Source organism: Stegastes partitus, unplaced genomic scaffold (assembly GCF_000690725.1).
Source record: "Stegastes partitus isolate 25-593 unplaced genomic scaffold, Stegastes_partitus-1.0.2 Scaffold358, whole genome shotgun sequence".
Lineage (NCBI taxonomy): Eukaryota > Metazoa > Chordata > Actinopteri > Pomacentridae > Stegastes > Stegastes partitus.
In genome coordinates this window covers 275,482-287,783 of record NW_007578089.1, presented here as the reverse complement: position 1 = coordinate 287,783, position 12,302 = coordinate 275,482, and the positions used below count along the sequence as shown (strand labels likewise).

Here is a 12,302-nt window from a genome sequence, read left to right as displayed (position 1 = left end):
CTTCAGTGGTTGTGATTCTGTCACTTCTATGGAAAGGGGAAGGAGAAAGCATTCAAGACCGCCTTCAGTGACCAGGAATTCACTGGACGCAGCTTTGATGTGGATGACAACACACCGACCACTTTGGAAAGGTTTGTATGGACAGGACTTGGAAAGTGTGAATGAAGCCAGGTACTGTGTGTTTCGTCAACGGAGCAAAGTTTGCCTCCTGCTGCTGATGCTCCTAAGTTGCACACACTGAGGGCAAACTATCAAGCTGCCATTCATCGTCGTGCTCTGCCGCCAAAAATATGTGCGCCATCATGGGGTTTTTGGTTCCTTCCCACTGTTGCGGACTGCTTGCGGACTGCTGAAGCTTATAGGGAATCCAAATGTTTTGGATTGTTGGCTGTTTCTGTCTCTGCCTTTGTGAAGCGCTATGAGATGACTTGTTGTTGTAAATATGCGCTATACAAATAAAACTGAATTGAATTGAATTGAATCACCAGAAGGCCACGGCTGGAGGGTCCGAGAAAAATAAACTCTCCATCAATTCAATGATCCTACTCCGAGAGAGGTGCTGAAAGCTAATTAGCTGTAACTGTAAAACAGGAGAACGCGCTACAAAACGGTGTAGCTGTAAATCTACAAATCTGAGTTGTACAGACTTCTGTGGGTGCAAGAACTGTCACAGTGAGCCAAGAGGACATTCCCAATGATGGTGATGACAGTGATGCTGATTATCCAGTTTAGATCTAAAGAAATTGACACAGTAAGTGAATATAAATTTCGTTTCTGACTGACCGATTGACATTGTGACCAAAGTAAATAGCACTCTGTAGAATGTTTGGAACTTATTTGGAGCAATTTGTTATTCATTTATTGGTCATAAAATGTAATCCAAAATGTTGAAGAATTAGGTCCCCTTGTGTGCTTGTTTAGGAGAGTTTTGGCGCTCCTATCCACTTAATATCCAACATGTTGAACATTTTTGGGATTGTCTATGTAAGTGTCAAGTTTGGAGTGTATGGTCTTTTCACTTTTTGAGATAATTGGAGTGAAAAATGCTATTAGAGACTAAAATTTTTCATGAATTTTCCAACTTTGGAAGACGATTACTCAAAAACTGCAGGGAGTCTACTTGTGAAACTTTTTTTTTGGAAGAAGTTCAACTATTTTATTTGATTAAAAAACCACAATTAAAAGTATTTCCCAGGATACTGGAACGGAAGTCGATTTCTAGTCACTTTCTGAGAGCTAGCTTATGGCCGATATACGAGGGGCAGCATTTCAGACTCTCGTAGGGTCACGGTTAAGTCATTGGAACAATCCTGATCATTTTATTGTCTACACACAGAAACTAGCTAAAGCACTGAGTGTGCTCCAAACATGTGGCAGTTTTTTTTTTTTCCTGTGTGGCAACACTCGACAGCAGCTGTCAACTCTGACATCATCCCAGCTCGGAGAAAACAACTTAGGCAGATGGTACGGTCAATTTGAAGAAGACCAGACGCTTCCTTTTGCTAAGAAATGTAGATATAGTCGGTTATGATTGTTGTCTGAGCAGCTGGTTTATGAATTTAAAATCTACCATGTGTGATTATAAAACTTTTTTTTCTTATCTGTCAAAAAAACATTCACACAAACACACACCCACGTTTGAAGAAACAGGACACAGGAGTGTTGAAAATCTTACAATGTATATAATTGACACAAGATTTCAGGTACAACAGCAAATGAGACATTTTTAGATATTTTTCAACCTCTTTCTGGCGACTATCTTCAACATAAGAACAAACTCTCCATAGATTTTTCGATAACAATAAAACCAAAGTAAAATAAAACAAGAAAAATATAAGTACTTTTTTTTTTTTTTTCCTCCTCCTCATAAATTGGCACCGTTCAGAAATGCCTCCCATTCTCAACTCAGTGTAGAATAAAGCTGTTTTTTTTTAAACGGTTGAATAGTCAGCTTTGCTTTTTTTTATTTCTTTATTTTTTTTCGCCACCTACAGAAACAAATGAAGGCAGGATCGAGGCGTACGCGCCGATTTGAGATCAGGCGCCATGGGCAATCCTTTCTCCTGCTTCCTCTCACACTCAGGGGGCTTCATGTTTACACTGTTTCACCATAGTCAAACAGGAGACGTCTTGCTGGGCCATATCTATCTGCATACGCGCATCCCCAATCAATAGTCGTTTCTGGAAGGTGTTGACTCACGCATCGATCGACCATCTTGTGATGTCTTTGTGCAGACAATGCCATTTATTGGCCTCATAAAAGTGCAGGTTTTTTTTTTTTTTTTTTTACAAAAGGGAGGGGAGGGGAGGTGGGACTTTGAACAACAAATTAATGAGATCAAAAAGTGAAGGAGGAGTGGGCGGAGGGGCGGGGTTGTGCAAATTTCAGCCGATGACATTGTGAGGCAGTCATTGAAACTGAAGTCGTGAGTCTAAAGTCGCGGGTCATCTTTGAAACTGGAATGTCACCATCACAGTTGGAGTAATTTCTTAATTCTTTTGCAGGGCTGCATGTTCACATTCAGATTTTCTCTAAAGGGGGTCACAAAAAAAACCAAAAAGAGAACCCACGTGGCGTGCTCGCTTATCGTTCTCTGTCAAAATGCATAAGTTTCGTCCGCAAAGGAACAACTGATCATCGTAATATCGCTCTCTTTTAAATCTCAAAATTGACCCCAAAGCGTCAAAGGCAGTCACAGGCAGATTTCTTAACCAGGGACTAACAGAAGGAGAGACACAAACAACACATACACACAGCAACAAATCATTCATTAATAAAGCATATCAAAAAAAAAAGGAAAACACCATCAAAATAACCTGCCACGGAACACGTATGACGACAACCTCACCCGTTTTCAGAGCAGTAATTAAGTAGCTAACAGATTTACTTCTTTGACAGAGCCAAAACTATCTAAACAGATTTGCAGTATAGATTATTATTTTTTTGAATTATAGTGGATTGTCCCAGTGTGCAACTGAAGCAATGATGCACTTAAAAAAAAAACGTATGTCCACTTTAATCCTCCACTTTCCCCCGATACCATGAATACAGACTGTGAGTTATTACAGTCGTACTATTTTTGAAAAATGAGCCGTATTAATCTCCCATTGCTGTCAGTTTAATAGCACTCCGTCAGACGATGTTACTCCAATACATTTCAATAGATTTCACTCCCAAACCGGATTCATAAAGGCTCCGTCGTCCGTTTCCTCTTTTTTTGCTCTTTTGTCAGTCGAAGACACGCATTCACACGCAATAAAACACAAACACACATGCAAGCGCCGTCCCATCATCCTGCACGTAGCATTCTTAAATGAGAGCTTTGACATTTCTTTGAATTAAAACGTGTTTTTCTCCCTCGCAAGCGTCTCGTCGGGAAAAGCCTTCCACTGTGTTCCCATAACATTCCCAGTAAGTTTGACACGTGACGAAGCACTGTGTCATTGTCATATTGCCTTGCCGTCATGTAGAAGCATGAGGAACACTTTAAAGGTCGTTATAACTGATGAGCGGGGGAAAAGGGTAGAGAGAGGCTGGGAACAAAGAGGCACTGATATAGAAAAAGTTGCAGAGAAATGAAAGGCAGATGTGGATACTCTGAGAGATGATGAAAAGAACAGTAAAAGCATACAATGGTCTGAAGAATTATAAAATTTTGGTACCTAATTGGCTATTTTTTTTTCTTCTTCTTCTAGAAAACAACAAAGAAGCAATCAAAAAATTATGTACACTGTTTTGTTTGCCATAGAAAGAGTAGTACTTCTCAAAGACGTGCACGGTGTGGCTTTTACTGTGATATGGATCATTGCTGCAATTATACAAAAAAAAACAAACTATGACACTGAAATTATGTTGCTAATTACAGGAACACGGCGCCTTTGTAGGGAACACACAAAATTATGCATATTATATTTTTGCTCTGCTGTGGACATAAAAGGAAAACAAAAAGAAAAGTGCAGCAGGGCAGCAGTGTTTCTGCTTCTGTGTACATTTCCGTTCTGCTACAAGCACCCGAGATCATGAACTGCCCATCCTTTTGCTGTGAGGGTACAACCTTAAAACCTCCGTTCCACACGTGCGGCGGAGGGAGGCCGCCGTCAGACCGGTCGAGCACGTGCTTCGCTCACACCGGGATGCGATGCTGAACTGCCGGCAGGAGTCATGGAGAGAGAGGGAGATCTGCCCTCAGCGGGCGGGCAGAGGGGAATGTAGGGGCGAGTGGATGGATGGAGTGGAAGACAGGCCACGTTACGCCCACACTGGACAAATCATGTCAGTGTGAATGTGATCACGGCTATTATTATTATTACCGACATGATGAAACGGCCGAAAGTGCTGACGCGGAGTGCTCTCGTCCTCGCGAGTGTGTGTAATGATATTGTGAGGCTTTAATGCATTAAAAGGTTTGGTGATGTGTTATGCTCCTTTAAAAGTTATCAGCACTCTAATTCTTTAAAAGTTTGTGTAGTTTGTTTTACATATCTGTGATCAATCCAGTCTAGGGGTCCGTTTGGGTGATTATCAATAAATAAATAATTCTACAAGTGGAATAACGACACACTGCAGAGCTCCGTTCTCCCTCTCCCCGTGGCGTCAACACCAACAGCAGTGTAGTCCTACGCATGTCTTAGGTGCAGATATAATCTCAGAGAACCCAAACAACCAGAAACAAAACATTAGAAGATGCAAAAAGACCAGCTCTAATGGCGTCATAATATAGCAAGAAAAAAGAAAAAAAAAAAAGACAAGAGCAGAACAAAAACATTTCTGAATATTTCCATTTTGTTCTATTCCAAAACCAAATGAAGTCCATCCAAGTGATTTTTTTTTTGTTGTCATTTCCTTAAACATTTTTTTTTTTTTTTTTACTTTATTATTATTATTATTTTTTTTAAGTTTTGGCAAAGTAACTAACCCCCGACTTCTCCTCTCTCTCTCCTTTCAAACTCTCCCCAACCCCCGTGTCCCAAACTCAGTCCCAGTTGGTAGGTTCCCCCCGACAATTATCGCCGGAGCAGCAAAATGAGCAGCGGAAGCAGGTAAGTGGTGACGGAGGGGAGGTTCTGCTTGGCCGACGCTTTCACCTTCTTGTTTTCTGGAGGGTATTGGTAGACTATGGGTCGCTCGGTGACGGGGACGACGAGGCGTGGGCCCCGGGAGCACATGTCATCTGCACACATGCCGCTTCCTGAACCGCTGACATCATCACCTGTAGACAAAAGGCAGGGACATGGGCTTAATCTTACAGCACAGATTGCAAAATGTACTGCCTATATAGCTGTTAGGGTTAGTATATTAAACATACCATGCACGTACAGTACTGACTTAACTATGAGTGAAGAAGGTCGAGTCACACAACAGAGATGAGAATCAGCTTCACCACGTATTCATTACTCCATGTGGTACAAAATACTACCTCAGTTATTCAAAAAGGCACCCTAATTTAGGCTAAGGTTTCTGCCATTTTGCTGGCGTTTGCAAAAACACAGAAGTGCGCTGCCTCCTCAGATGAACAGAAATAGACTTGTTTATTCCTTTTAATCTGGAACTTGTTTAAAAAGTTTTAATCAGCTGTGAGTCATCTGAGATGAAATTTCTTTTAGAAACTTGTGGGCTGGAATTTTCAAAATTACTCACTGGTGTCCTGGAAGTCCACATCCTGGCCATTGAGAGCATTCTTCAGGCGGTGAGTCATAATCTTCAGCTGCATTATCTGCTGGCGTATTGTCATGTCTGGTTTGGTGATGTCAATTTCCACTTCTGGGTTGTTGATCTGACTGGCGAGGCCATTGCCCATCACCTCGGGAAGGTACCTACCCGCACAAAGAAACTGGTGTAAGCAGGGAAACACTCATGTTCGGCAAACATTTGATGCTTAGATTTTAGCACATTGAGCTTTCTTTGTTTTCCAGGACTCACTTTGGAGTCACTTTGCTTTATAGACACCATCATTAGCTAACGAGACTGAGGCTGGCAGCAGCATGTCAACTTTAAAACTCTGACTGACAGCTGCTAGTTAAAAAACAGAAAAAGAGGATCAGGGGCTGCAGGATGGCGCAGTTGGTAGCACTGTTGCCTCGCAGCAAGGAGGTTGCCGGTTCGCATCCCGGTGGGGGCACCGGAATCTTTCTGCGTGGAGTCTCCATGTTCTCCCCGTGCAGCGTGGGTTCTCTCCGGGTTCTCCGGCTTCCTCCCACACAGTCCAAAAACATGTTGAGGTTAATTAGTGATTCTAAATTGTCCGTAAGTGTGAATGTGAGTGTGCTTGGTTGTCTGTCTCTAAGTGTAGCCCTGTGATGGACTGGTGACCTGTCCAGGGTGTCCCCTGCCTTCACCCTAAGCCCCCCACGACTGTAGTGAGGATTAAGCGGTGTATAGATAATGGATGGATGGATGGAAAAAGAGGATCAGACTTGGAATAAATGGAAAGGGACCAAAAGCAGGACACAACAAGTGTTTTCGTCCAAGTTTTTCTATGCAAATTGTCATTTTGTGCAAACCCTGAATGGAAACACTGAAAATCTAAAAGAAATTGCTGAAGCTTGCTAGCATTTGCCACCATAAACGACTTGATCAAATAAGGCTGAAAGAGCAAAGCAACAAGTGTATTGAACTGAGCATTCTTTAAAAATGTACAAAACAGATGTAGTTATTTTGAGCATGTCTTTATAGGTCTGTATGTCCTACCTGGCGCGGCTCATGCCATTCCAACACTTCTCCTCGGCCCCTGTTCCGGTGGCCACTCTGTCGCTGCACAGGACGCTCGGGAGAGAAACCCAGTATGGCTGCATGTCCCTCAGTCTCACGGTTACATCAGACACCTGAGGCAGAGTTGTCAAGAGCACATTCATGAGCTCTTATAGTTACAGCCCAAAAAATCCCAGCATGACGGTACGCTCAAACAGCGGAGTCAGAAAAGCTCCTCATGCCTCTATAACCAACTGCATTGCTCAGTCATCTGACTATTTCACCCATCCAAGCATTCACTCCACTCTAATCGCCCCATGGTCGTCTGTGCAAAGATGAAATGAACAGCAAAAAGTGGTTTAATTGCCCATGATGAGCAATGGCTCTCCAGTCAGAAGCCATCGCTACGAATGTGCCAGATTAGGCCAATCAAAGAGTTGTAACAGCAACACAAAAAATTCAGTTGGGTAAATACTAACCAACTGGTCAATTCTGTTGGAGCTGGTTGCCACTTTGTCCTCCACTGCCACCTGCAGTCTCTTCATGACCTCATCCACTCCTGTGCTGCTGGTGCCTCCCTCTCTGAGGTTGCCACATGCCTGGAACAGCTGGGGGAAGGAGGGATTAAAGGAAAAGACAAAACAGACATGGAGGGTTAGACGTTGCACGAGAGAGCGGGACAAGTTAATAAAAGGGTGACATAGTTTCATCCTCGGGATTTTTATTAGTGATGATGTCAAAGTCCCTCTCTTGGCACTCATCTCTATGCATCTAAGACATATATTTATAAGTTTTACACATGAATAATTATCCCTTTATGCCTTAAAATGTCTTAGATGTAACTCTACACTGCAGCTCTAGGAAGTCCCTACGTCTTTATTCCACCAGTTCTCTCCATTCGCACACCAGCTCACCTCAGATACTGTCGAACTTTTCTACTCATTACACAATTGGAGTAATTCCGCCCTTCCGTAGAAGGGTAATGACACAGGAAGCCATACCCAGCAAGTGACAGGATTGGTTCCTTAGATTTGTTCAGCTCTGGCTGTCTGAATCCATATTTTCGAGACTGTCAACGGCACCAATACTCAGCCATGGCTGCTAATTTTGCTCATGATGTGCCCTCCAGCAAATAAAAACACCATATGGACATGCTAACAAGTGAAAAAAAACAACTTTATTTTCACCAAAGGGGCATTTAAAAAGACCGACTTCTAACACTTAACCCAGCTGCACGAGCAAAAATGTTTTCTGTTTGCTAGACTAACTCACAGCTTCGTTCATCTCTACCTTTGAAAACCAAGAAAGAAAAATGGCTACTTTCATGACCCCCAAGAGTCGACCACAGCAGAATGATTCACAACTCAAAAAAAGTATCACTTGTCCCTGTGGGGCTTACGTTTTTTTATAAATAGTGCCCAGGGAATACTGTAAAACTGCAGTCAATCTGTCATCCAATCTGGCCTGCTTAGAGGAGCCTCAAGCCTTTGAACCTTCACACATAATATCCCTTTCTTAAGCTTCCAATCATGTCTACTAGTAGAACTCATAGGTGTGGTTCACCATAGATTGAACAAGAAAAAAACATGTCTTTGATTCTGTCGCGGCAGATATTAACACATGAATGCTGCAGTTTCTATATCTGCTTATGTTGTATTGGAGAAACAACACAGGCTTTTGACATTAACAGATTATGTAAATAGGAGATAATCTGCTCAACGCTACACCGCAACACTTTGAACATCAGTTGACTTCAATGCGATCAGCGCTAGAGCTTTCTCCCGAGAGATGAAGATCAGAAGCAAGAAGCAGCATGTGATTACCATACTGAACCAGGTCAGAGGCAGACCGCCAGTCTACGGCTCACCTCAAGCTAGCCAGGCTCCTTTAACAGCCAAACAGCACAGAGGAAGCTTTGTCTTTTCCTCTCGCCGTTCACACTGTTTTCCACCTTCACCAAACAACTCGGTCAGTTTTTTCACCGCTGCCAGTCGCTCTTAAGAATCACATAAAACTGTTGCCCAAACACCATTAAACAGTGAAGTAAACGCTTGGCCCTCGGGCTCTGTCGTGACTCACATCCCTTCATTTAACATCAGGTATGTGGATTATTACGGCGGCGTTAAGGAGGATAGGTGTTAATTGTATATACAAAGCTGTCCCGTGGTGGCCTTTGAACTTGAGCCCCGCCCGATTCAAACTGCTGAGAAGAGCACGGTTGGAAAACACAAATACAGGAAAAAAAAAGGTAGCAATTCTGGGAAATGGTTTGCCTGTGTACGGTACTTACAGTAAGAGGTAGATTGCAAAAATAGGCTTGTAGGGCCTTTTAAAATATAGAGTAGACCATTTTATGGATGTATGTTGCTAATTTGGCTTTGATTTACTTTCCTCCAACGGGAATAAAAGATATACATTTAAGTCTAACCAGGGATGTGGTTGGCGTGTGACTGATTGTAACCTGCCACAAAAGTGTCAGTATGTGCCACAAAGCTGCCATAGGCTGGCTGACGGATGCACGCGCCTAGTTAAAAATAGTCCCAACACTCGATAATTATTCTGCTTTATTTAGAGCGAGATGTTAACGATTCATAACCTGCGTCAATCACCTTATTTGTGATGGAAGGTTGTGTACCGGAGCGTCAGTTCGTCCTCCGAAGAGGCTTTTGCAACAGACTCAAGAGCATTTGCCTCAATGGGAAAATGTCACAGCTACTGCACAAAGTAAATTGCTTTAATAATTCATTTAATTCATCTAATGATTCAGTTTGATGTGCGATACTTTATTAAATGTCACTTTAATGTACAACATGTCAATAGTTAATTTGGCTTACTTGTTTTATTCATAGTAATGTATCATACTCATATCTTATTGCTTTTTTATTAGGCACTGCATTTTATTTATTTATTTAGCAAAATTTGGCAAAATTCTGGGTCATTGGAGTTTCATCTTATCCAATATTATCTTAGCTTTACTGATTTCTCTAGTCCCAACCATCACACTGAGTGTATATTCCAATAATGTTGAGGCTGTGTTCTATTTTACACGTCTGCTCCCTATTTGGTGTCTTTACCCAAAGTAAAAAATTCCAAGAAACTTTGGTAAGTTAAGTAAGTGCCATTCAAACATGATGTGGTATCATGTATGAGTATTGGCCACGGCGGCTTAGACTTATGTTTGCAACTTTGTGGTTTAACTCACGACATCATTTGATATCTTTTTCAACGTGTAGCGAAACAGTTTGCATGCTTCAGCCAGCTGTTTAAATGTGCGAGTGTGTGCACCAGTGAGCATTCTGACCTTGCTGTTGACCGTGTCTATATTCTCCATCATGGTAAACATGGCCTCTGATATGCGACTGGGGAGGGAGAGGACCACGCTATCCACGCCAGATGGACCGTTCAAGCGGAAGGCCACCTGCATCATTGTTTCTGCGAAGACAGTTCGTACGGTTAGCGTGAAAGAAAAGCGTAAAACGTTTCACATGCGGTAGAAGTATTCCGTTTTATTAACATCATGTGTCCGACTGAACCTTTGAGCTAACATATGGCCGAGCTGGATCCATGTGAAAATGTGTGTGTGTGTGTGCTTCCCACCTGCTAGATGCCGCCACTCGGTGTTGAGGTCAGCCTGGTTGGCCAGACAGCCCTTCATGACGTTGCTGCAGTAGTTGGCACAAGGTCTGGCAGAGGCCATGCCACGGCAGTGAGGACAGTAAGTCATCCTCATCATGGCCCGCATGCACTCCTGGCTCAGCGGCACCTGGGGTTGAGCAAGGACAAAAATAAACATACACCACCTGCATGAAAAGACACTGGTTCTGTCAGGCGAATGTTAAGACAAAACGGAAAGCATGAGCTGATCAAACTGCTCAGTTGACCACTTTGACTGGTAAAACTGTCCTTTGCAGGAGACTTCAATATAAATATATATCTTACCAAAGTGCTCAGTTTTAATAAGATGTGAAAATGTAAATTTTTTTCAGCCTGACAATGACAGTCACAGAACAGTGGGAGGTCACCTCCCATGGTGACCTTTTTTTAGTTTGCACCAGACTTTCTTTCAGCACAGTTTCCTTGGAAACCGCTTAGGGAGAATTCGCTTTTTGTTTCACATGCGATGAAAAGGCCCTGACATTCATACAAGTATTCTCAGTCCCTCACTCTATCCTTCCTGCCTCTTCCACTCCTCTCTCTATCCCACAAGGCTGTTCCCTAAGGAAAGGGCCTTCGTGCGTGAAAAGTGAAACTGGGTTAATACCAGTAAGCTCTGTTCACAAGAGAGTACAGCTATGCATACAAAACCTCAGGAAGTGTAGGGTGTGTGTCTGTGTGAGAAGAGAGAAAGAGGGAGAGAGGGAGAGAGAGAGAAAGAGAGATGGAACGAACCCAGCTACGCATACAAAGCTCCTCTAAGCTGACATCTGGGCCAGCCTGATGCTTTTCCTGGAAACTGTTCTTCCAACAGCAAAGTCACAGTTAAAACCAGCTTTTAACAAATATACAATGAAAACAGGACAACACCAGTTATCAGGTGGGAAAATAAATCGCGGATACTTTGAACGTTCAACAGATCTGTAAGTAGTTGAGAGTAGATCTGAGTGGACGCAAAACTAAACATTTTCAAGCTAAGACAGATTTCTCAGGATAACGGAAATTGGCTGCCTCCTTAAAAAAACATATTTGCAGTGCATATATCTGAGCATTTTCATCTTCTATATCAATTCTATGTATAATAAACTTTGATTGTAAAGTTTCACACAGTCTTTAGTGTGTTCTGCTTTTTTTTTTTTTACTGTATTCATTGACTATTTATGGTTGAATCGACCCAATTTCCCTACAAGGACCATTAAAATTTAATCTAATATTTGAGCCACATGAGGCAAAAAATCATTTATTTTGACAGTCTCAATTCCACATTAAAAAAAAATGACGTAATACGGCAAAATCAGTAAATGCATCTGTATAAAAGAGATCAATAGAGCTTCGGTAATTATTGTCAGTTGTACAAGGAAGCCAGCATAAAGTGAAATAAGTGACACAGAGAAGCAATAACCACATTCCCAGGCTTAATCTCAAGTCATATGAGACATGAGTCAGATCCTCATTCCTGCCCTCCTTTTCTCCCCTCCTCCCATCCTCCCATCCATACCCTACCACTCATTAGCCAGGGATGAGTCAGACGGTTGCTTTTTTTTTTTTTTTTTTCGGTGAGAGGGAAGAGCGAGAGAAGGGAGTGTTCAGGGACGAGTGGGGAGAATGACTGAAAATGAGAGAGACGGTGGGGATGTTAAAAAAGGCTTCACCGTGAGGAGTAAAAGGAAAAAAAAGGATGATGTTAATTAAGTTCTTATTAAGGAGAGACAGTCATTAATCGAGTTTCTGTTACATCATCCATAAAGTATTAATGCTGGGAATCCCATGCTAGGCACAGCTGACATGAAAACTGTGTGTAATTCCTCAGCGGTGCTAATTGGAGGTTGATGTTGACAACTTCTTCAGTAACCTTGGAGCTGTGGAGCACCAGGCTCTGAATAGGAAGAGTGGCGGTATCTTAAGTAGAATTAAATTTAAAAAAAAACTCATAGATGTTGGTCTTTTTTTCATTATGGAG

The 12,302-nt window shown here is 42.2% G+C and overlaps 1 protein-coding gene across 1 annotated transcript in view; it reads right to left on the bottom strand.

Annotated features, from left to right (window-relative positions):
- Positions 1 to 1,660: 1,660 nt before the first annotated feature.
- gpc1b (glypican 1b) overlaps positions 1,661 to 12,302 on the bottom strand; it is a 69,360-nt gene continuing 58,718 nt past the window's right edge. The window contains exons 6-11 of the mRNA XM_008284418.1: positions 10,286 to 10,451; positions 9,990 to 10,120; positions 7,168 to 7,296; positions 6,689 to 6,822; positions 5,639 to 5,814; positions 1,661 to 5,210 (exon numbers count right to left, since the gene is read on the bottom strand). Of these exons, the coding sequence (XP_008282640.1) occupies positions 5,005 to 5,210; positions 5,639 to 5,814; positions 6,689 to 6,822; positions 7,168 to 7,296; positions 9,990 to 10,120; positions 10,286 to 10,451 (942 nt within the window). The 3' untranslated portion in view covers positions 1,661 to 5,004. The remainder of the gene's footprint in view (positions 5,211 to 5,638; positions 5,815 to 6,688; positions 6,823 to 7,167; positions 7,297 to 9,989; positions 10,121 to 10,285; positions 10,452 to 12,302) is intronic.